Source organism: Gymnogyps californianus, chromosome 16 (assembly GCF_018139145.2).
Source record: "Gymnogyps californianus isolate 813 chromosome 16, ASM1813914v2, whole genome shotgun sequence".
NCBI classification, from domain to species: Eukaryota; Metazoa; Chordata; class Aves; order Accipitriformes; family Cathartidae; genus Gymnogyps; species Gymnogyps californianus.
In genome coordinates, this window is record NC_059486.1 from 217,011 (window position 1) to 239,465 (window position 22,455).

General features: G+C 51.1%; 1 protein-coding gene across 1 annotated transcript; it reads left to right on the forward strand.

Annotated features, from left to right (window-relative positions):
- Positions 1 to 508: 508 nt before the first annotated feature.
- Positions 509 to 13,845, forward strand: LOC127022766 (membrane-anchored junction protein-like). The gene is made up of 11 exons (XM_050906520.1): positions 509 to 845; positions 988 to 1,112; positions 2,383 to 2,428; positions 3,711 to 3,786; positions 4,660 to 4,785; positions 5,858 to 5,889; positions 6,713 to 6,822; positions 8,660 to 8,714; positions 11,918 to 11,990; positions 12,407 to 12,551; positions 13,417 to 13,845. The coding sequence occupies exons 2-11, from the start codon at positions 1,012 to 1,014 to the stop codon at positions 13,460 to 13,462; spliced, it is 810 nt and encodes a 269-aa protein (XP_050762477.1). The 5' UTR covers positions 509 to 845; positions 988 to 1,011; the 3' UTR covers positions 13,463 to 13,845.
- Positions 13,846 to 22,455: the final 8,610 nt, after the last annotated feature.

The following is a 22,455-nucleotide window of genomic DNA, read 5'->3' on the forward strand; positions in this document are numbered from 1 at the left end:
CTCGGCTCGGCTGGCTCGCTGGGCTCCGCTCGGCTCGGCTCGGCTGGGCTCGGCTCGCTCGGCTCGGCTCGGCTTCCGCTCGGCTCGGCTGGGCTCGGCTCGCTCGGCTCGGTTCCGCTCGGCTGGGCTCGGCTCGGCTGGGCTCGGCTCGTCGGCTCGGCTCGGTCGGCTCGGGTCGGCTCGGTCGGCTCGGCTCGGCTCGGCTCGCTCGGCCCGGCCCCGGCTGAGGCAAGGGCGGCGGCGGGCGCGGCGGGGCCGGTGGCCGTGGCGGGGGCTCCTCCGCTTCGGCGGAGCGGCGGGCTGCCCGGTGGTCGCCAGCGCCGGGGCTGCCCGGGGGCCTCGCAGGCCGGCAGCGGGGCTGAGGAGGCGGCGGCATCTCCCCTCTCGGCAGGCCGGGGCGCTGGGCCGGCGTCCGCGGCGGGTCCCGGCCTTGCCCCGGCAGGCCCGGCCGGCCCCGGCCCCGGGGCTGCGGGGGCGGCCGGGGACTGCCTCCCGCTGGCGGCTGTCCGGCGGAGGGAGGCCGGGGGGCAGCGGGGAGGCGTGCGGGTGTGGAGAGAAACGAGCTCCTCCTGGCTGGACCCGCGGGGGCTGCAGGGACCCGCAGCAGGCGGGGGTGTCCCTCACGGCCTGGTGTCGGTCACGGGCTGCGACACGGTCCTGCGCGGGCTTTCTTGGCAGCCCCCGGGGCGAGAGGCCTGTGGAGCTTCGGGGACGTGGGGAGTGACATTTCCCGAGCAGCGGAGCCGCAGGCGGGGTAGCCGTCCGCTCCGAGTCCGTCCTCTCCTCCTGCTCCAAGCTGCCCTGCGGTCCTGGAACGGACACTTGAATCAGCCGTTTTCTGACGGGTAGGAGATACCGGTGGGCAATCTGTTCTCTCTGCAGATGGCCTCTCGAGGAGAAACTGCCTGTCACCTTTTCTTCGGTATGACAGAAGGCGATCCGGTGAAGGGGTTTAGTAATGGGCCTTTGACTCTCCTGCTTCCCTAGGCTGGCATTCCGGGAGCAAGAAGGATGTCGTTGAAGCCATTTACCTCTCCGTTGCCTGAAACAAGGTTTCTTCGTGCGGGCAGGCTGGTGTACAAGTTTAAAATCCGGTACGGCAACTTCAACAGGTGAGCATGTGAAAGGTGCACAGTCAGCCTGCAGTTTGATGGCTGCACGTGGCAGGGAGTTAATACGAAACCCTCGAGTCAGATCTCGGGGGCTCCTCATTTCCTGCCTTCTTTCACTGACGGTGAAAGTGGTCACTTAAAAGTTGCTACTGCACTTGCACAGGCTGAGCGTTGGCCTGAGAGAGTCCTGTGAGGTGTAAAAAATGCTCCTGCTTCACTGCCATGGGTGGATTTTGTGCTTCAGTGGAAAAAGAGGCCGGTTTTACGGACAGGATTTTGAAATTTGGTGAGTGTTTAACTGAGAAGCTTTGTAGCGGTTTAACCCCAGCCGACAACTAAGCCCCACGCGGCCGCTCACGCACTGCCCCGCAGTGGGATGAGGGAGAGAATCGGAAGGGTAAAAGTCAGACAATTTGTGCGCTGAGATAAAGACAGTTTAATAAGTAAAGCAAAAGCCGTGCACGCACGCAAGCAAAGCAAACTGGGGAATTCATTCACTGCTTCCCATCGGCGGGCAGGTGTTTCGTCTCCAGGAAAGCAGGGCTCCATCACGCCTAACGGTTACTTGGGAAGACAAATGCCATAATGCCGAACATCCCCCCTTCCTTACACTCCGCTGCATTTACTTATTTCCAAGTGACATTGGTGTGATTTGTTTACTTTTTAATGGGTTTGGATTTTCTTTAAGACCTCCTCTCTCCCTGTGCATTTTCTTGTTGGGCGATACCTAGCAGCAAACAACTTTTGAGCAGCTGGCTTACAAAAGATGCAGTTAATATTTGGGAACACAGTTTGATGCAGGCAGTACACAACTCCCAGCATCACAGGGCCTAGCTCCAATGCTGTGAAGGCCCATTCCTCTGCAGGTTTGCACCGTGGAGGGATGAAGAGACACGTCCTGCCGGTTCCTTCTTTTAGTCCCTTGAGTAGAATGGCATCGCGATAGGCTGGAAGACAGAGGCGCTGGTTTGAGGGCACCTTGTCAAAACCCAATCCTACAGGTTACTGAGGATCGACTGAAAAGATCGGATCTCTCATCCCTTGTATCCTCAGACACACAAAAGACAAGTGGGCAGAAAAGTGAAAAGAAACAGTCCTGGTGGAATAGTGGATGTTTTTTAAGAACCATAAATTATGAATTCATCTGCCTGCTGAGTGTTTTCTCTGTGCAGCGGGAGTGATGTTTTGTTGCTGTTTAAACTCTTGCAACAAATGGAGCTCCATTGCTTTTTGATTGGGGTGGGACTAACTCTCTCTGTTTGTTTCACAGCGCTCCTGATCTCGACAACACTGCAAGTGCTGCCAAGGAGTTAGAGGTAGGAGACGAAGCAGGTCCATGGGACCTTAGCTGAATGTTAGGCCGAGCAAATCTTTTGTTCGTTGTGGGACTGAGGACATTTTGTCAAACGCAGCGTTTCAAGTGAGGGTAACGGGGAACTTCTCTGGAGAGTACGAGGGTGAAAAAATGACGTAAACAAAAAATGTCATCAAGAGGCAGCATTGGCGTAGACGAGCAATGCTTTTATCTGAAACATTTCCAAGAAGCTACTGACTGTTAGAACTGGACAAATGAGAACTCCTATTTGTCGAGCCAGTTGCACCCCGTTCCTTGCTGATTCCTGTTCAGCTGCATTCTGCAGTAGCGCTTTGCCGTGGTTTCGCTCTCAGCCTCAGACCTGACCCCTGCTCTTAACTTCTCAGGCTTGACTAGCTGTCAAACCCTCCTGTTCTGTCAGGAGCTGTGGCAGTACTGGTGAGCTCGCTTGACAGAGGCTAATCTAATGCTCGATTGCACATGCTTTCGTCGTAACTGGAGCTAGTGGAACCAGTGGACGTCCTTTTAATGATGCCATTACTTTGTGACCAAGCTTGGTCACAACCGACGAGTTCTGCTGTTGTCATCTTCTTCCTGAGACAGAAGAAAGCCCCTGCCATTCCCGAGGAAATGAGACAAATATAGTGCCTGCTTAAAAATGCTCCTGTTACTTAATTTTAAAAAATCTTCAGAGTACAGTAATAGCATTCTAAATGTTATTGAAGAAAATGGGCCGATTTTAACTGATACGGAAAATTATCGGTTAATTTTTTTTTTCTTTTCTCTTTTGAAAATTTTGAAAGATGTTACCAGAAAAAGTTTCCCGTTTATAAAGCAGGAGTTTGTTGGGGCTGAATTACAGTTCCTTTGTTCCTGAATTGGGTCAATATTCAGAAAAAGGGGAATATGTTTATTTTCGAAACAGGTCCATACCAAGTGTGCTTTGCTGGCAAAAAGGAGGCTTCTTAAATGTAAAACTTGTTAAACTTAAAAGCACACCTCCACTCTCCATCGTAATGCTTCTATGTGAATTCAAGATTAAGACATGCATTCACTTCAGTTTCTATGAGTCTGTTAGTGCAGCGCACTCTAAGGTGATGGGAGGGAGCGGGGAGAAGAAGGGGAGGAGGAAAAGCAAAATATCCAGAACCTGCTCTTCCAGGATTCATGCAAACTGTAACGTGATGTTAATTTTCTTCCCAAGCCTCGAAACTGTACTTGACAGGGGAATTGTGACTATATGGTTAATATTCTTCTTTGCTTTCTTTTTTTGGCCTCTCTAGGAAGCGATTCGAGTCATCCTTGGAAACCTTGATGATTTACATCCGTTTTCTACAGACCACTTCACTATCTTTCCGTGTATCCTTTCTTTCCTACTCGTAAAAGAAAAGATTGAGTGACTCCTATCTGTTGGGTATTGCACACCACTAGACATGAATGTCAAAGGAAGCAGATCTTTCGCTGGAGGAGGACTCCTCTGAGCTTTGCAGTTTTACATTAGCTGAAGATCCTCCGCAGTTGTTGCCTTCAGCAGAGGGCTGACGGGAAAAGTGTTTTGCAGTGTTTTGAGATGAACACCCCTGCGTTCCAAATCTGATTTAGCCAGAGAAAATGAACGTGTATATAGAAAGTCACAGGAAGTGCACCTAATGCAATTGCAAGCAAAGCTAGTGCGTTGCTTAAAAAGGTTAATGAAACGTAAAACGCTCCTTACAGGCTCAGCAACGTTGGCCCGCTAGTAGAGAAGACCCCGGTAGTTTTCTTGTAAGGTACGTTAGGATTAAATCGCATCCATGAGCCTCTGGGGATGGATTGTACCTGCAAAGCCGTCTTCAGTCTGTACAGGAAGAAGTTTGAGTTTGAACTTGAGAGAACAGGACAGTGTTCCCATGAAAGCTTATGTTGCCTAGAGGGATGCTGAGTATAAAAGTTGTTTCTTGGGTGGGAGCAAATGTCAGTATATGCTTACGCACCCACACAGATGGCTGAGAGAAGCAAAAAGCACCTCGCAGCGTGAGTTTTATGAGGAGAAGTAGTTGAGCTGAGATAGCTGGAAGACTAGACAGGCTTCTGAACACACAAAGCCTGCAGGCTTGTCATCCATTGTATTTGCTCCCTTATACATATGTTCAGTGTGGTATGGCTTTTGAAGCTTTACAAGAAGACATTGTCAGGAGTCCTGCTCCTTTGAAACGTTAGTGCTATGTTCTTAAGTCTTATCATCGTTCTCAGATTTGAGTAAATGGGAGAGAGTATCGAAGATGAGATTCAAACATGGGAAGGTCCATCTTGTGCCTTATCCCTACATTTGCACTGTGTATCTAGAACTCAACTCATTTCAGCAAAATGTATCTTGTGGTAAGTCTGTATGGTTACGTCTGGATAATTTCTGGAAAGATCTATGATCTACGTCTTGCTTTTCCCTTTCCCTACATTTGTTGACATTGAACTTCACGCTCTTTGTTTCTGTTTTCCTAAAGAAAGAATGCATTTGTTTTTCTAAATAATGATAGTAATAATGGTAACAATGTCTTTTGTATAATTAGCAAATGTTGTCGCCTCCCTAGTGTGTCATTTTCCAGGTTTTCTGTGAATTCCCCGAACAGCCTCAGGCCCCAGCTGAGACCTCTGTGGGACTCTACATTTAACCTCCTCTGTTGGGAAAGCTGAGTGTTTATTCTTACTATTTCCTCTTCTGATTATTGGTCCCTGCGAAAAGCTCCTGGTTTTTCTTGTGACTGCTTAGTTGATAATCTGGTCTCCTTTATAAAATGGACAAGTAGTCACTTCTCAGTCTCACCCATTTGCTTGCGTGTAGCATCCCCTATCAAATATACCATGTCTGGATGTGAAAACTTCTAAACGTGGAGAATTCACTCGCTTCCTTGTACGCCTTGCTCCAGTATTTAATTGCCCGCTGCAGACAGTTGTACGACGTTTCTATTCTAAAATTATGCACAGCATAACGTGCTGTTACTTTCCGGCACTGCTGTTTCAAGTTTCTGTTGGCAGGGATTTTTCTTCAGGAAAACATGTATGGATCCCACGCATCAGAGGTTAGCTGGCCAATATTGCGTGGAGGCTGTGCTCCAGCTGTCCTTGCATCTTCCATCGGGTGCCCAGAACACAGGGTGATGCTAACAGTTCTTCAGTTCCTTCTTCTCTTCTGAAGACTCCTTTGACCTCGTCAAGAAAAGCAATTGTCCCCATCCCATCAACATGGGGCATTCGTAGCCAGGAGTTCTCGTTCTGAAAGAGCTGTATTTGCAGTTTTTCAATTTCAGCATATCGTGTGCAAGTCCAGCATTGTTTCCAAGTAGTTCGTCTTGTTCTCAGAAAGCGAGGTGCAATGCAAAAATGTACTTTGAAGTTGGTTAAAGAAAGTCCAGTCACCAAATATTCACCAAGTTTTATAATACCTCTGTTACAGGTGAAGAAGTAAACAAGGGCAGCGATGAGCTTGTAAGTTGTGCGTGTGTTTTTGGTTTGTGTTTTGGTGGTTTTTTAAAGTTACATTCCAAATTGCCTGGAGGAGCAGAATACCTATATAGGCAATGCTAGAGTTCTCTTCTTTCTGGGTGTCACTCAGGCAACGTGAGGTGGCACTGAATTCTCACCTAGAGCCGTCCCAGTTGAGAGAAATCGTCCTGTCAGTTCCATCGGCCTTTGAATGAAGTCCTGCCTCAGGGCCTGAGAGCCCTGCTGGCTTCAGTTAAATGCGTTCTCTCCAAGTCTGAGCTGAGCTGTCCAATGGTTTCTTCCCTGTGAGAGTCTGTACGAGGTCAATATTGCTGAATAATTAAGTGGTTTCCTAGGTACCGTATATGTCATAAACAACAAAGTTAAGCTGCTTTGGGAAGCTTTTGTTTAATGAGAGCTCAGGGTAGGTTTGTTTTCAATACGAGTAAGTGTCTGAAGATGGAGTGAATTAGTGAAGATGTCCCGTCCAAATTCCCCCAAAGCATTTTTTCTCTCTCTGCTAGCATGACATTCCTGCTAATTACATTCCTAGGCCCTCCTCTGCAGATGGAGCAAATAGGATGTCCTGGAAAGCAGTATTTCTTGTTCAAAACCGTTGAGCATAATTCTCTGGATGGCCTCTCAGTGCTTATCTTCAGTTTGAATAAGGCAACTAATCTTTTATTCCTGAATCATTTTGGGGGTTTTGTTGTATAAACATGAACAGTTTTGCGAAATACGGATGTATATTAGCTCTGACTGTTGTTCTAAACTAGAAAAGTCAAAATCAAATTTTATCAATACCAAGTTTGCAATGTTTTTGAAGGTCAAGAGAAGAAAGGAAGTGTCAGAAAGTCCTGCAGTGGAAGGAAGGGTGAAGAGGAGAAGAGTGGAAGTCGGAGCAGAGACCTCATGCCCACAGTCGGGTATGGACAGGTCAGTTGAGTACAAAATAGTCTTCCAGGGCACATCTCGATATTTTTCATGTCTCTTGCACCTTCCTCGTATTTCATTCCTATGTAATCCTTTGCCCCATTTGTCGTCTTCCTTCTCTTCCATAGGTGACAGAATCTAAGCAGCATTGCCCCTGTTTGGAGAAAAGTTGTCCTACGCTTTCAGGTTCCCATGCCGTTAACTAGAGGTCTTCCTGTTTAACTCCTTTGTGTTAACATTATCTGTAGAATCACAGCGGGATGAGAACTCAGCAACAAGACAGAGCAGTGCACTGGCTTGCACACCTGAGCCAGGGATGACAAGGGAAGAACTGGGACCAGTTTTCTGGCTGCATCCCAGCCTGTTCCTCTGAGTTGGCTGATGAATGCTGCCTCTCAGCTTGAGGCTGAGCTCTGTATCTGTGGATTTCAGAGTCATTGAGGCTGAGCTCTGTATCTGTGTTGTTGGCCGCCTTCAGCACGAGGGTGCAATGCTGGCTCATGGTGGCTAGCTTCAAGCTTAGTTCTTGATTACCTTTCCGAGGCCGGCCCATTATGAGTTGTAGTCTAGCAGGCTTCTTTATTTCATGGAGTGTAGCTTTTAAAAAAAGAAAATTTGTGCCTGTACTTAATATTCACAACTATGTGCCAGCGTCCCAGCCCCAGCATGATCGGAAGTGTTTATGCTCACCTCTCCCCTTCCATGGCCATGTACAGACCTTGTTGCCTTCTGTTCTACCCAATTCTCAAATGTATTTCATGCAGAGATGATAATGGGAGAAGCCTGAAGCCAGTTTGTTTCCTGCTCATACAAACGTAGTCCTTTCATTGCCTTTCCCCCGCTTTCTCAGTTTCTAGTCACAATAAAACTGCAGGAAATGAGGGAAGAATGAGACCAGGATCCAGAATGCTTTCTGATCTCTTTTAGCCAAGACGGGAGTTGTAGATTCATCAAATACAAGGCCAGACAGGGCTATTTCATGATCCAGCCTGGCAGTTCTCTCTTAGTCCTGTGTCTTGCCCCAGAAGTTACGCTATTCCAGAAAAGATTAAAACAGTTAATCATTGTAAAGTGTATTCTCGGTTGCAAAATTAAATTGGTGAGGCATCAGCTTCAAGCCTTCTGTCATTTTGTTCCGATTACTCTGTTAGACTGAAGAGCTCATTCAGCGTGAGCATTCCCCCCTCCCCGGGAAGGAGTTTGCCTACTGTAATCCGACCACCTCTTGATCTTTTCTTCTTTTTGGACGAGCTCTTTTGCTCCTAAGTCCTCACGGGGGATTTGGATTTGGGTTTTCTTGGGTGCTATTGAGTGTTGAGCTACCAGAATCTCCAGGTGTCCCTCCCCAGTGACACTGATCAGCTCAGAGAGCACTATGCTGTGTGTGAAGCCAGGATTGTTTTTCCCCACGTGCACCACTTTGTACCTCTCTGTACAGAGTTTCCTCTGCCATTTGATTGCTCCATGACCGAGTCTTGTAAGATCTTTCTGTGGTTCCTTGCTGCCTGCCCTTCTCTTTGTGTCAGTAACCGTGTAGGGTTTGCAGGCTTTCTCAGCTCGCTGCTCACCCCCCTTTCCATGTCACGTAACACTGTTTTTAACTACTTGTTGGTTTTCTTAGAAAAGCAGAAAGCCTAATACTGAAATGAGTGCATATTTTCATTTTTTAAGTGAGACTTTGAGACAGGAGTACAAATATAGATTAAGGGTATGTGTCTTGTTGGCTAGAGGTACTAAAGTGCTGATTTCTAAAGAAACAGTTGGCGTAGCCATTTACAAGATTGCTTCCTTTTTGTGACTTTTTGTAAACTGAGTTCTTACCTATTTGACTTCTTTTTAGAACTGGAGCCGAGTGCGTTCACCATAGGAGTAAAGCAAAGCCTGGATTTGAAACGGTAAGCTACAGAATATTCAGAAGGAGACAACAGCATCTGTTTAGTCCTGGATTCTTAAAGTGGCAAGCATCAAAATGCTTCCAGGTAATGTTTTTTTTCCCTTTTCACCTGCATCACCTGCATCGAGACGTTTGACTCCTGCTCATCAAACTTAGCCAAGGGATGAGTTTGACCGGGAGAGGACACAAGCTTTTCTGACTGTCAAGCTATGCACTCTAGGGGTGAGCTTAGCCTCTCAGAGCTGAACCTGAAGGATGCCCTGCCTTGTCTTCAAGGCTCCAGTCCTCTTTTACCTCAGATGCCCCTTCGTGCACAACTCCATGAAGGGCCAATAGTGGGTGCTGACACCTTGATACTGGCTTCAGTGTGAGTCCTTGCCACTCCCCAGCAGCGTCCTTTCTTTGTGCAGGTGGCCTTGTAGGCATCTCCCTCTTCTTGCAACAGTGTCATGCCTTTTCTTACTATGTCATCAGAAGGCAGATTTACGACCAGATTGTTGCAGAGGGATTGGCAGTTGCTTTCTAAACCCGCTGTTCTCCAGAGACCTTGTCAGGAGGGGAAGATTCTTTCTCTTTTAGCCCCCAGGCTAAAAGGCTGCTCTGACAGAGCTGCTGTTAGGCACACCCTTTAGGTAACAGGGTCTTCCCTAGCACCCCTGTTCTCCTCCTCCTGGCTGTTGCCCATCCTCCCAAATGTGCCAGTGCATTTCATCCGTTTTCTGGATACTGATACTCGTTCTAAATTTAGTTCAAATCCCTGCCACACTGTCACCTTCCTGGCCTTTCTACCTCTCCAACTCTTTGGAGAGAGTGTTTTCCGAGGAGGCAAACTCATTCCTCTTGGGATTGTCCACAAAGAAAGTTGCCTGGTGGTATAAAAGGAACAGCTGCTTCTCCCGCTGTTCCTGGGGAGGTGAACAGTTGCATCAAATACCCGGATTTCTGCGTGTTTCTGCATGATGACGTGCTGCCCCCCTTTCGGGAACCTTTTGGAGCTCTCCACAACTGGCTGAGCCTTTACGCCAGTGTCGTCTGTGGGCTTGCTCGAAGTCTCAGATGGCCAGGGCATACTGCCTGCTTGCTCCTGTAGAACTGGTTTCAAAGGGCCAATCCCAGCATAATTGCTCTGCAGGGACTCACTGCGTATACGATGGCCTGCGATTTCAGGCGCTCCGAGTTGCATGGTTACCTTCAGCCTGCACAGCCAAACTCCTGTATTGAAACAGCCCTCCCCTTGGTGTAAGCCCAAAGCTTTCTTTCAGAAGAGGGGGTTTGGACAGGTTTGTTGGATTTTCAAGACAGGAAGGAGACTGCCTGGTAACTCCTCAGGAGCATGCAGTACAGAAGAACTTCTCCAAAACAAGCAGGCTTATTTGTCTCTAAAACCTGTATTACTTTTTTTTCCCCTCAGCTTACCTTTGCAGCATTAGTGACAGGGCTCTACCCATGCCCCTTCTGGCTTCTTTCCTCAGGTGCTCCAAACGCTCTGTTGGTGGGATAAGGGTCATCCTCTGAAAGAGGCTTTTTTATTCCCCGCTTTGCTATAATCACCATCCCCAGAATGCCTCCGCTCCTTGTACGGGGGCTGAATTTCCCAAGCATTAGAGCCCTTGAAAGCTGGAGCTCCGGGTTAGCATGTTGGACCCTGAGAAGTAACGTGGTAGGTGGCAGACATCACCGTAGCCTCATATTGTGTTAACTAATGTGGGAGGACGTGTCCTGAGCTCTTTCCAGGTAAACTGGAACTATGATGAATGAACCATCAACTGAGCAAATACCAGTTCAGGTGAGAAGGACCTTCTCCAGAACAGATGCTTGTGCCACCATGACTCGTACCTGAAATTTGCACTAGTCAGGGCACTGTTACGCTGAGAGGGATGTCCAGACACAAACTGTTGTCTTTATGAAAACCAGACCAGATGTCACGAGTACCGCATGAACTCATGGGCAGATGACCTCTCCCTTCTGTGCATTTTTAGGAGATCAGAGCCAGGTGCTTCTGTGACATGCTTTCCATTTGGTGTGCTTTCCATGTGGTTTCTTTTGGTATTCAGGAAGAGAAGAAAGATTAGGTTTAGGAAAAAACTGTATCAGGAGCTCCTGTACTTTCTCAGGATTCTTCTGATCATTCCTCCAGGGCTCTTGTTCCGTTTATCAGCAGTGTATGACTTTGGATCCAAATCTACCTGGTGTTTTAGAATGCATCTCAAAAAGGGAAGGGTCTCGTTAAACACGAAGGAAATCTGCCTACTTAGTCCCTGTAGGATTGACTTTACAACATTGGCACTCGGTTCAGAAGGAGGAGCATGGAAGTGCCGCAGTCACGTGGCTGTTAAATAGATTGCATTTTCAGCTCTCATCCAAATGCCTTCTAGGCCTGCGATTTTGACAGTAGGCTGTCTGGTCAGGGTGACTGGAGTCGAGCCTGCGCATCTTTCCACTTACCCAGTGCACCAGTAGAAGTCAAAGAGAAAGAAAGAAAGAAAGAGAACTGAGAGGTGCTCAGCCTGTCACTGCAGATAATTTTCCTAATTTAGTTAATCCTCTGAGACTAAACTGCAAAGATCTCAGGCCATCTGAAGTTTGGAATTTTGCATGAACCTGAGCTTAGTGCAAGAGAAACACCATCGGGGAGTGGCTCTATTCTTCTCTTCTCTTCTGTCTATGGCAAAGTTGTTGTACTCTCTCTTAAAGAGGCTTACCTGCTGATTTTGTTGTTTGCGGTCCTTTGTAGTGCTGATAGCCTTCCTAACGGGTATTCCTGGCTCACCTCTTGCTTCTGGCACTTTTCACTTTTGTCCCTTCCCTGTTACTCTGTTTCCTATGACTGTGTCTTAGCAGGGCTGATGTCCAGGGGCCTGTATTGTCCAGAGGCTGTTCTTTCCCACAGCACCTCTGTTCATGTCTTTTAAAATCTCTGTCTGTGCCATAGCTGCTGTTATTCTTTCACTGTCTGCTGTATTAAAGCCTGCTCAATGAATTACAGCTTTATGTTAGGCCTGTGAATGTCTTGAGGAGGGAGGGGCAGACATATGTTGGTGAAGAAAGTCCTCACAGTAGCGGGAAAACAAGTGAAATCACAGAACAAGAGAGCAGACCTTGCCTTTTAGTTCTTCAAGCAAGCAAGCAAGCAAGCAAACAAGAATCTCCTGTACAACAGAATTTTACATTGTGTAAGAGTTCTTGGGTTCCTTTTCCTTTCAGAATTCCTCCAAAGAAAAGGAGCGTGAGTTTAGTCCAGCATCCCTTACCGCGGGCTGTAACCAAGTGGGTTTCTGTAAGTAAGGAATTCCTGGATTGGTTCATTCAAATTGGTCATATTAAATCAAAAGCCGCAAGGATTACATTGGTCTTAGTTTTCCTTTAAAAATCGTGTTTGGTATTTTCCAGCACGTGCGATTAGGAATTAGAAGCGCCGTAAAGCGGGAGGTCACCACTGATCTTGGCTGGGACTCTCATCCCGCGTAACGAACTCGCGCCCACGGAGCTGGGCTGCGTAGCTCTCTCAGAGCTGGGCTGTGCGATGGGAGCCTACCTCCAAATCAGCCTGCATTGTGATTGCTTTGAAAGCTCCCAGGCGTCACGTCAGTCCGAGTCTGGACCCACCTCTCCGTTTCAGGGTCTGCCGTTGGGTGTGCAGGGAGTGGGGAGAGGGCGAGGTTGTGGTTTTGTTCTTGCTGCTGTTTCTTACAGGGGGACCTGTGGAATCTCACCTTGAACAAAGAGCAGCAGCCGGTCAGGCTGAGGGTGCAGTGCAGCTACTGCAGCAAACGGACCAAATGGTGAACAAAGGAAACGTGGAGTCCGAAGGAAGAGGTCTCTCAAAGTTCTGGAGAAGGTACGAATCCCGCAGCTAGGAGCAGATGCAGTCCCGGCTGTGTCCGAGCCTGTGCCAGAGCCTGTGCCTGATTCTGGCAGTTCAGGGGATTCTGCATTATCCTGGAGAATGGACACCTCTTTTCTGTGGTTAAACCAAAGTCCCCCAAGGCAAAGGAGCATTCGGGGATGTCCTTCTGTCTTGTGGTAAGGTGCAACATTCCCAACAAATGTTCCTCTTCTGAGCCGTCCTGGGGAAAAAACCTCCTCACGGGAGGGTTACTACTGACCTCAGTCACAGCCCTCACACGATGTGGCTTTTCTCAGCTGAGGAGTGCCATCTCCAGCCCCATTTCCAAAGGAGTTAAACACTCCCCCTTGTAACAGGGCCTTCCCGGGGCGGACCTGCAGTCCCGTTAAGGTAAGTATGACCTTTACTTGGCCGCTTAGCAACTGTGGCCTGTGTAACTTTGACTCCCAAAGACACCATTTTAAACCGAAATTCAAGTAACCGTGCCAACAGTTGCTGGGCATTGCTGACTGAACGAGTGCTCTAAAGCTGTCGAAGCTGCATCCCGCAAGAGTGGTCTGTTCACTGCACAGCACAAGCTGAACGTCGGCAGTAACTGTGTGTTTGATAGGTTAGTTTGGGAAGAAATAAACCTCCTTGTTAATCATAATGGATGCCAGTCTCTCTAACTATTGAGACTGGACCGTCACGGCACAAGTTATTCTGTATGTTTCCTCTCTTTTTTCAGTCTTCCTCTGTATTACTTTGTGCTGGGGTTGTGTCTTTCTGGTGGACAGAAATTACCTTGGTATTACAATTGTCAGAGAAGGATTTGAAGTGTAATGTGCTCTTTTTGTTGTTGTTGTTGTTTCCCCAGCATAATCTTTTCGCCACTACAGCATCTTTTTGGTGGAAAGAACTGACCTGGAAGTACTAATAGTTGTGGAAAGGTAAACTTGGAGCATGAAGGTCGGGTTGTATTGCTTCTTTTGTAATTCAGCCTTTCACATTGCTTGTCTCAGCTATTAAATGCTTTAAATGAAATTCCACTTTGTTTACGTTTTCAAATTAACATGCTGAAGATGTTGGGCTAGAATGTCTTTTTCTTCACAACCTAGAGGTTTTGGAAAAAGAGCAACAAGCTTTAAGATTTTGATCCTTGAGTGTCCTAAATCGGGAAGTTTACATTTAAAAATCACTCAGTGAGATTCTCATAAAACAAGCATCAACTTGGAACCGCGTGTTATTTTCATCAGTCTTACCCTGGCAGCAAACACTCTTTCCCTGCAAGAAGAAGTAGAGGTTTCCAGTAGTAGATGGACTCCTGGACTATGCTTCACAGCATTAAAAAGGTCAAAACTGGTGAAAACATTTTGGCTTAGATTTTACCACTACACTACAACTTGTGTAATTATTGATGCCTTCGATATGTAGTGGGATGAGGCTGGGAGTTAAGATTTCAGACGTGCCTAGGGCGTGCTCAGGCAGCTTTCTGCCATCGCACTAGTGCATTTACAATAAACCATCATTCTTCAGCCATCTCCTGAGCTGAGACACCGTCAGCACGTACGTGCCCAATGCTAGTCTAACACATAACGCCGAGTGGCTTTTACTTTACCAGTAGCAACATGCAGCCCTGTACCTGCGTCTCAGGGGTAACTTGTCTGGCAGAATGAGACGATGCTCTAAATGAGTCAGCTAACGCAACACAGGGTCTGCTTGGCTTGTTTCCACCCTGCTCCACGGATTATCCACCCTACGTACCGATGTATACATTACAAGAAGTTAAAGTGGTCTGCTTCAAATGAGCGTGATTCACGTCCGCCTCTGCTGGGGAACCTGCCCCTGTCCCACACGAAGGAGCACCGTCATCCCTGAGGCCAAGCATCTTCTGGGCAGCCCGGCGCTGGTTCTTCTTCCGCTCAGGCACCGAGGACTAAGCTGTACCTTGTGAGATCTTCCCTCTCCCCGACCCCTACCAGAGCAGAACACAACACAGCCTGGTCACGTCCCGCGAGGGCTTCAAGTCTGTCCAGGGCCTTTCCTGCAAACTCACCTGCAGGCAGGGTCAGGAGGAATTACCACCTGGGGTTACCAAAAGGCAGGCCATGTATAAAAAAAATCAAAATTTAACGTTTTCATCCGACTGTAAACTGTACCCATAAAGCAGAGTGACAGAGAGGGACATGCGATCAGGAGACACGGACAGACAGGTACACGTGAACACAGGAGGATGGACAGAGACGTGACGACAGACCCGAGTTACTGACAAGAAGCAGTAGAGGAAATCTGGCCAAGAAGTAGACAGACAAACGTCAGGTAGGACAGAGAGCAGAAAGAGGAAAAATGGTTGAGGAATTGTTAGCAGAAAGACACCCAGGCAGCTGGCCGTATGATGGTGTCAGCGGTGAGGTCGGCGGAGGAGGAACACTTCACTGGCTGAAGCTACAGCATGCACACAAAGACATGTTGATTTCTCAGCCTGGAAAATGCCGTTACAGAATTATGGGCAATATTTGCAAGATGTGCATCCCTTTTGGAAAATCGTTGTAGGCGATAAAGAAAATGGTTTCATTAAATCTCAACAAAAGTATTTTTTATTTTAACTGGGATAGGCATTCTTGTGACTTTGAGAAAGCCTCTTGTTCTTCCAACAAGTGGCCTTCTTCTACAAGGAGAGGGAAAGGTACTTAAAGAAGAACAAGCAGAAACAAGCAAGCCAGGCTGTTTCTCGGGGGAAGTCTTCCCTCTCTTCCCCTTGGCATCCCACAAATGCTGGGAAAAGCCACACGCTTCCCGAGGTACCTGGGCTCACGGCACTGCTGCTGTATCGCTGGCACTGACAACGGCCCTTGGTGCTCCTCGCTGCTGAAGTCGGTGTGACCAGGCTGGAGAGCTCGTTTGTGAGAGAAGTCGGAACTGGAAAAGGCTCCTCCGTTTTTCCTCTTCACGCAGGACATTTTTGTGCTACTTACCGACCCCCCAAAAGGGGGATCTCATCTGCCCTGGAGCTGCTTGTCCTGCTGCTGGCTTTGCCGGTCACTCGTGTGTATTCAGCAGGGTGTCCTGCCTCTCTGCGGTCCCTTGTGCTTATTTTGTTCTTTGTCTTGCAACTTCTGGCACTCGTATGCCTCCTGCGTGCAGCTCTGCGTGGCTCCGCCTGCCCCTGCCTGTAGTGGCCCCGTTGCTCACACACTGGTGTGTGTAAAATGCTTCTATGTAGTATCTATAGTATGTAGCCTGTGTAGTCCCTGACAACACCCTCAGAGAGAGCATCTCCTAAAGTCTCGGGTGGATCCCGGAGGAGAGAGCTTCCTTTAAAGAGAAAAATCATCTCGGGTAGCTTCCCTGGAGGAGTCTGGGGCTGCTGCCCGGGATCTCGGGTCCCTCAAGCAGAGGTCAAAGGACTCCGGGAGATGCCCGGGAGGAATTCCGCCTGCATCCCGGCGGAGAGAGCTCTCTTTCAGAGAGGAAGATCGCCTCGGGCACCTTCCCTGGAGCAGTCCGGGGCCGCTGCCCAGCCGTTCCGGTAACCAGCAGTCCGTCGCCCAGGCGAGCTGCCCCGGAGCCGGCCCGGCCCGCAGCGGCCCGGCAGCTCTCCGCGCGCAGGGGGTCTCGTGACCCGCCGGCAGCCGGCAGCAGCTCTCGCGAGAGCCGCCGCCGAGGCCTGGGCGTTGCCAGGCAACGGCGGGAGCTTTAAACGCGCTGTAACGGCAGCGAGCCGTCAGTCGCCGAGCGGAGCGGCTCCGGCCCGCTCCTCTCCCTCGGCGGCGGCTCCCTCCCTCCCTCCCTCCCTCCCTCCCTCCCTCGGCGGCCCCCTCTCTTCCCTCGCCCCCGCCCCTGTCAAAAGCGGCCTGGGGAGGGCTGCGACCGGAGCAGCAGTGGCGCGGCAGTCGGCGTGGAAGGGCGTCGTCACCCTGCCAGCTCGAGGGGTGAGTGCCGTGGGTGGTCATCCCCCTCTCAGCAGGAGCTGGGCTCTGGCAGCCACCCGGCAGAAAGCCCTGTCCTCTGCGCTCGCCAGCATGGCTGTGGCAGCCCAGACAGAGCTCCCGCGGCAGCATGCAGCCGTCCAGGCCTCAGGCTGCGGGGCGTGCCAGAGCCTCTCGCTGGTCATGGGTGGCAGGAGCGGGAACGAGGTGTGAGGTGTGACCAAGCGGGCGACCTGCTCGGCCTGGTGGCAGAGCTACGAGGGGAAGCAGAAAGGCTGAGGAGCGTCAGGGAGTCTGGGGGGGCGAGAGAGAGAGAGAGAGGCTGGTGGAACCCTGCTCTGCCCTCCCTGGGACAGAAGCAGGGAGAGCCACCAGGCAAAACCCAAGATGAAGGGGAGCCTGTGTCCTCCCCCGCCAGGCTGAAGGCAGTAGCTGAAAGGAAAGGAGCGAATGGCGGCAAGGCCACGCTCGGGGTGGCAGGCGAGCCCCCTCCTTGCCCACCTCGCCTCCCCGGGTGCCTCTGTACAACAGGTATGAGGCTCTGGATGCGGAAGGCCAGTCCATGGGTGATGTGGATGACGGCCCATCTACACGGGAGGTGTTGCCGAGGCCATAAAGGCCTACCCCCGTGTCACAACCACCTCCACGAGGAAGAAAAGCTTCCTAAACGCCTTCTGGAGCCTAGGTGCGGCTGGATCCAATCTTAGGCTCAGGCTTGGACAGTGGTTTCTGTCCAACGGAATTATCTAGAGAATGTTTCTAATAAGATTGCGTCGCTACATGGATTAGTAACGTTTCATTCGTATTAATTCATCTGTTGCAGGTAAGGGATCTCTCCGCCTTGGGGAAGGAAGGATCTCTTAGTCTCAGGTAAGGAATCTCTAACCTCGAGAGGTGTCCCTGCTCAAGAGGAGAGTCACCTGGCGTGCAGGCCAGCTGCAATTCGGGGAGAGCTCAAACTGGGCCCACCCTGATGGTAATATTTATGGAGTTGTCGTGGTTTAACCCCAGTCAGCAACTCAGCACCACGCAGCCGTTTCCCCTCCCCTCCCAGTGGGGCGAGGAGGAGGAAAGCAAAGGAAAAAAAAAAGTAAAACTCGTGGGTTGAGATAAGAACAGTTTAATAACTAAAGTAAAATATAATACTAACAATAGTAATAATGAAATATAATAATAATAGTAATGAAAAGGGATGCAACAAAAAGAAGGGGGGGAATGAAAAAAACAGTGATGCACAATGCAATTGCTCACCACCCGCTGACCGATGCTCAGTTAGTTCCCGATCCGCGCCTCCCGGCCAGCTCCCCCTGTTTATATACTGGCATGACGTTCCATGGTATGGAATAACCCTTTGGCTAGTTCAGGTCAGCTGCCCTGGCTCTGCTCCCTCCCAGCTCCTTGCACACCTGCTTGCTGGCAGAGCATGGGAAACTGAAAAGTCCTTGGCTGAAGATAAGCGCTACTTAACACTCTGATGTTAGTTGTTATCAACATCATTCTCACACGAAATCCAAAACACAGCACTGTACCAGCTACTAAGAAGAGAGTTAACTCTGTCCCAGCCGAAACCAGGACAGGAGTGAAGTAGTTGGCTGCTAGTCAATAGTACAGCAAGATGGATGTCTTCGCTTTAGCTCTGGTACGTTGTTCTGTACTTTGGTTATCTTGCACTTTGGGGTTTCAAAACCACCTTTCGAAGTATTTTTCCGAGGCACCTTCACTCCCTTGTACGGGAGCCAGGAGCTTTCCAGCTTGCAGGCTCACCGCAGGGCGTGAGGCCTGTTGCTCCTTCGTCAGCCTGAACCAAAGTACGGCTAGGAGCCAAGCGTATCTGTCGCGATAGTCCCCGACAACACCCTCAGAGAGAGCACGTCCAGGCAGACAGCCTTGCTCCTTGCAGGAGGAGGCCAGGCACTGCACAGGGCAGGTGCTCTCAGCTTGCTCTTACCAGCAAGAGGAGTGGGAGAGCTCCAGCCCTGAGCAGGCACCTCTTGCCGTAGGCAGAGGCTGACCATGAGTGACCCGCTCGCACGCAGGACGGTGCGGTGGGTCTGTCTGAGAGGATGCTTAAACCTCCTCTGCACGTGAACCTGAGGAGGGCAAGGTGACAAGGAACTGCGGTGGGGGGCGAGACGGAAAGCCCTAAAGATGAGGAGAGAACTAAATGCCTGAGAAAACCGGGGAAGAAGAAACACGTTGTCCAGGGGAGAAGAGAAAACCGAGGGAAGACCCTTGGCTTCCCACTTTCCCGCCGCCAGCAGCAGTGTCGGCGTGTGTGTGAGCTGTCTGCCTGGACAGCCCTGTGGCTCTCCCTTGGCATGGCTCGCGGCTCTTCTCTGCAGACATTACTGGGACCCTGGATGGATGTCCTGCTGCTGTGGGGATGAACAACAATCTCAAGAGGACTGCTGCAGCAGGCTCTGTCCTGGGAATGGGGAAGGGCGATGGAAGTGGGGGGTCAGGCTGGCTGCGGGCTGACAGTCGGGTCCCACTTTTTCACTAAGAGGTATTTATCCACCCAAAGACGTTCTTCCACCCGGCCAGGACAACGGGGACGCGGGGCACACCGAGCGGCTGCCACGGGACGGCCGGGGCACCAGGGCCGGGATCTCGGGGCAGCGCAGGAGGGGAGCGCTCCGCAGCTGCGTCCCCATTCGGGTCGGACCCCTCTGCCCTCCCCTCCTCTGCCTCCCCCTGCCCTCGCCTCTGCCCCGCTTGGGCGAGCACAGTCGAGCCGTGCTGATCGGCCTCGTTGAGCTGATCTGAGCATGGCGGAGCCCCCCCACCTGTACCCCTCCTGCCAGCCCCGGCCACACATCTCACCGTCCCCTGCCCGCATCTTGCCTGCTCCCCTACCCAGCACTTCCCTCCCGATCCTGGGAATCCTACGCGGAGTCATGGGTCCCTACAGCAGAGGCCAGAAGGCTCCGGGAGATGCCAGAAAGGAATTTTGCGTGCATCCCGGAAGAGAGAGTTTCCTTTAGAAAGCAAAGATGATCTCGGATAGCTTCCTTGGAGGAGTCTGGGCTGCGACCTGGGATCTCAGGTCCCTAAAACACAGGTCAAAAGCCTCCGGGAAATGCCTGGGAGGAATCTCGGGTGGATCCTGGAGGAGAGAGCTTCCTTTAAGGAGGAAAAATGATCTCGGGTAGCTTCCTTGGAGGAGTCTGGGGCTGCTACCCGGGATCTCAGGTCCCTCAAGAAGAGGTCAAAAGCCTCCGGGAGATGCCTGGGAGGAATCTCGGGTGGATCCCGGAGGAGAGAGCTTCATTTAAAACGAGAAATCATCTCGGGTAGCTTCCCTGGAGGAGTCTGGGGCTGCTACCCGGGATCTCAGGGTCCCTCAAGAAGAGGTCAAAAGCCTCCGGGAGATGCCTGGGAGGAATCTCGGGTGGATCCCGGAGGAGAGAGCTTCCTTTAAGGAGGAAAATCATCTCGGGTAGCTTCCCTGGAGGAGTCTGGGGCTGCTACCCGGGATCTCAGGGTCCCTAAAGAAGAGGTCAAAATCCTCCGGGAGATGCCTGGGAGGAATCTCGGGTGGATCCCGGAGGAGAGAGCTTCCTTTAAGGAGGAAAAATCATCTCGGGTAGCTTCCCTGGAGGAGTCTGGGGCTGCTACCCGGGATCTCAGGTCCCTAAAGACAGAGGTCAAAATCCTCCGGGAGATGCCTGGGAGGAATCTCGGGTGGATCCCGGAGGAGAGAGCTTCCTTTAAGGAGGAAAAATCATCTCGGGTAGCTTCCCTGGAGGAGTCTGGGGCTGCTACCCGGGATCTCAGGTCCTAAAGCAGAGGTCAAAATCCTCCGGGAGATGCCTGGGAGGAATCTCGGTGGATCCCGGAGGAGAGAGCTTCCTTTAAGGAGGAAAATCATCTCGGGTAGCTTCCCTGGAGGAGTCTGGGGCTGCTACCCGGGATCTCAGGTCCCTAAAGCAGAGGTCAAAATCCTCCGGGAGATGCCTGGGAGGAATCTCGGGTGGATCCCGGAGGAGAGAGCTTCCTTTAAGGAGGAAATCATCTCGGGTAGCTTCCCTGGAGGAGTCTGGGGCTGCTACCCGGGATCTCAGGTCCCTAAAGCAGAGGTCAAAAGCCTCCGGGAGATGCCTGGGAGGAATCTCGGGTGGATCCCGGAGGAGAGAGCTTCCTTTAGAGAGGAAATCATCTCGGGTAGCTTCCCTGGAGGAGTCTGGGGCTGCTACCCGGGATCTCAGGTCCTAAAGCAGAGGTCAAAAGCCTCCGGGAGATGCCTGGGAGGAATCTCGGGTGGATCCCGGAGGAGAGAGCTTCCTTTAAGGAGGAAAAATCATCTCGGGTAGCTTCCCTGGAGGAGTCTGGGGCTGCTACCCGGGATCTCAGGTCCCTAAAGAGAGGTCAAAAGCCTCCGGGAGATGCCTGGGAGGAATCTCGGGTGGATCCCGGAGGAGAGAGATTCCTTTAAGAGGAAAAATCATCTCGGGTAGCTTCCCTGGAGGAGTCTGGGGCTGCTACCCGGGATCTCAGGTCCCTAAAGAAGAGGTCAAAATCCTCCGGGAGATGCCTGGGAGGAATCTCGGGTGGATCCCGGAGGAGAGAGCTTCCTTTAAGAGAGAAATCATCTCGGGTAGCTTCCCTGGAGGAGTCTGGGGCTGCTACCCGGGATCTCAGGTCCCTCAAGAAGAGGTCAAAATCCTCCGGGAGATGCCTGGGAGGAGTCTCGGGTGGATCCCGGAGGAGAGAGCTTCCTTTAAGGAGGAAAATCATCTCGGGTAGCTTCCCTGGAGGAGTCTGGGGCTGCTACCCGGGATCTCAGGTCCCTCAAGAAGAGGTCAAAATCCTCCGGGAGATGCCTGGGAGGAATCTCGGGTGGATCCCGGAGGAGAGAGCTTCCTTTAGAGAGGAAATCATCTCGGGTAGCTTCCCTGGAGGAGTCTGGGGCTGCTACCCGGGATCTCAGGTCCCTCAAGAAGAGGTCAAAAGCCTCCGGGAGATGCCTGGGAGGAGTCTCGGGTGGATCCCGGAGGAGAGAGCTTCCTTTAGGAGGAAATCATCTCGGGTAGCTTCCCTGGAGGAGTCTGGGGCTGCTACCCGGGATCTCAGGTCCCTCAAGAAGAGGTCAAAATCCTCCGGGAGATGCCTGGGAGGAATCTCGGGTGGATCCCGGAGGAGAGAGCTTCCTTTAGGAGGAAAATCATCTCGGGTAGCTTCCCTGGAGGAGTCTGGGGCTGCTACCCGGGATCTCAGGTCCCTCAAGAAGAGGTCAAAAGCCTCCGGGAGATGCCTGGGAGGAATCTCGGGTGGATCCCGGAGGAGAGAGCTTCCTTTAGAGAGGAAATCATCTCGGGTAGCTTCCCTGGAGGAGTCTGGGGCTGCTACCCGGGATCTCAGGTCCCTAAAGAAGAGGTCAAAATCCTCCGGGAGATGCCTGGGAGGAATCTCGGGTGGATCCCGGAGGAGAGAGCTTCCTTTAGAGAGGGAAATCATCTCGGGTAGCTTCCCTGGAGGAGTCTGGGGCTGCTACCCGGGATCTCAGGGTCCCTCAAGAAGAGGTCAAAATCCTCCGGGAGATGCCTGGGAGGAATCTCGGGTGGATCCCGGAGGAGAGAGCTTCCTTTAAGGAGAAAATCATCTCGGGTAGCTTCCCTGGAGGAGTCTGGGGCTGCTACCCGGGATCTCAGGTCCCTAAAGCAGAGGTCAAAATCCTCCGGGAGATGCCTGGGAGGAATCTCGGGTGGATCCCGGAGGAGAGAGCTTCCTTTAAGGAGGAAAAATCATCTCGGGTAGCTTCCCTGGAGGAGTCTGGGGCTGCTACCCGGGATCTCAGGTCCCTAAAGAAGAGGTCAAAAGCCTCCGGGAGATGCCTGGGAGGAATCTCGGGTGGATCCCGGAGGAGAGAGCTTCCTTTAAGGAGAGAAATCATCTCGGGTAGCTTCCCTGGAGGAGTCTGGGGCTGCTACCCGGGATCTCAGGGTCCCTAAAGCAAAGGTCAAAATCCTCCGGGAGATGCCTGGGAG

Coding starts and splice junctions, on each gene's coding strand:
- LOC127022766 (XM_050906520.1), top strand. CDS start 1,012: ATGTCGTTGAAGCCATTTACCTCTCCGTTGCCTGAAACAAGGTTTCTT. Junction 5,890..6,712: donor ACAAGGGCAGCGATGAGCTT/GTAAGTTGTGCG, acceptor ATGTTTTTGAAG/GTCAAGAGAAGAAAGGAAGT. Junction 6,823..8,659: donor CCACAGTCGGGTATGGACAG/GTCAGTTGAGTA, acceptor ACTTCTTTTTAG/AACTGGAGCCGAGTGCGTTC.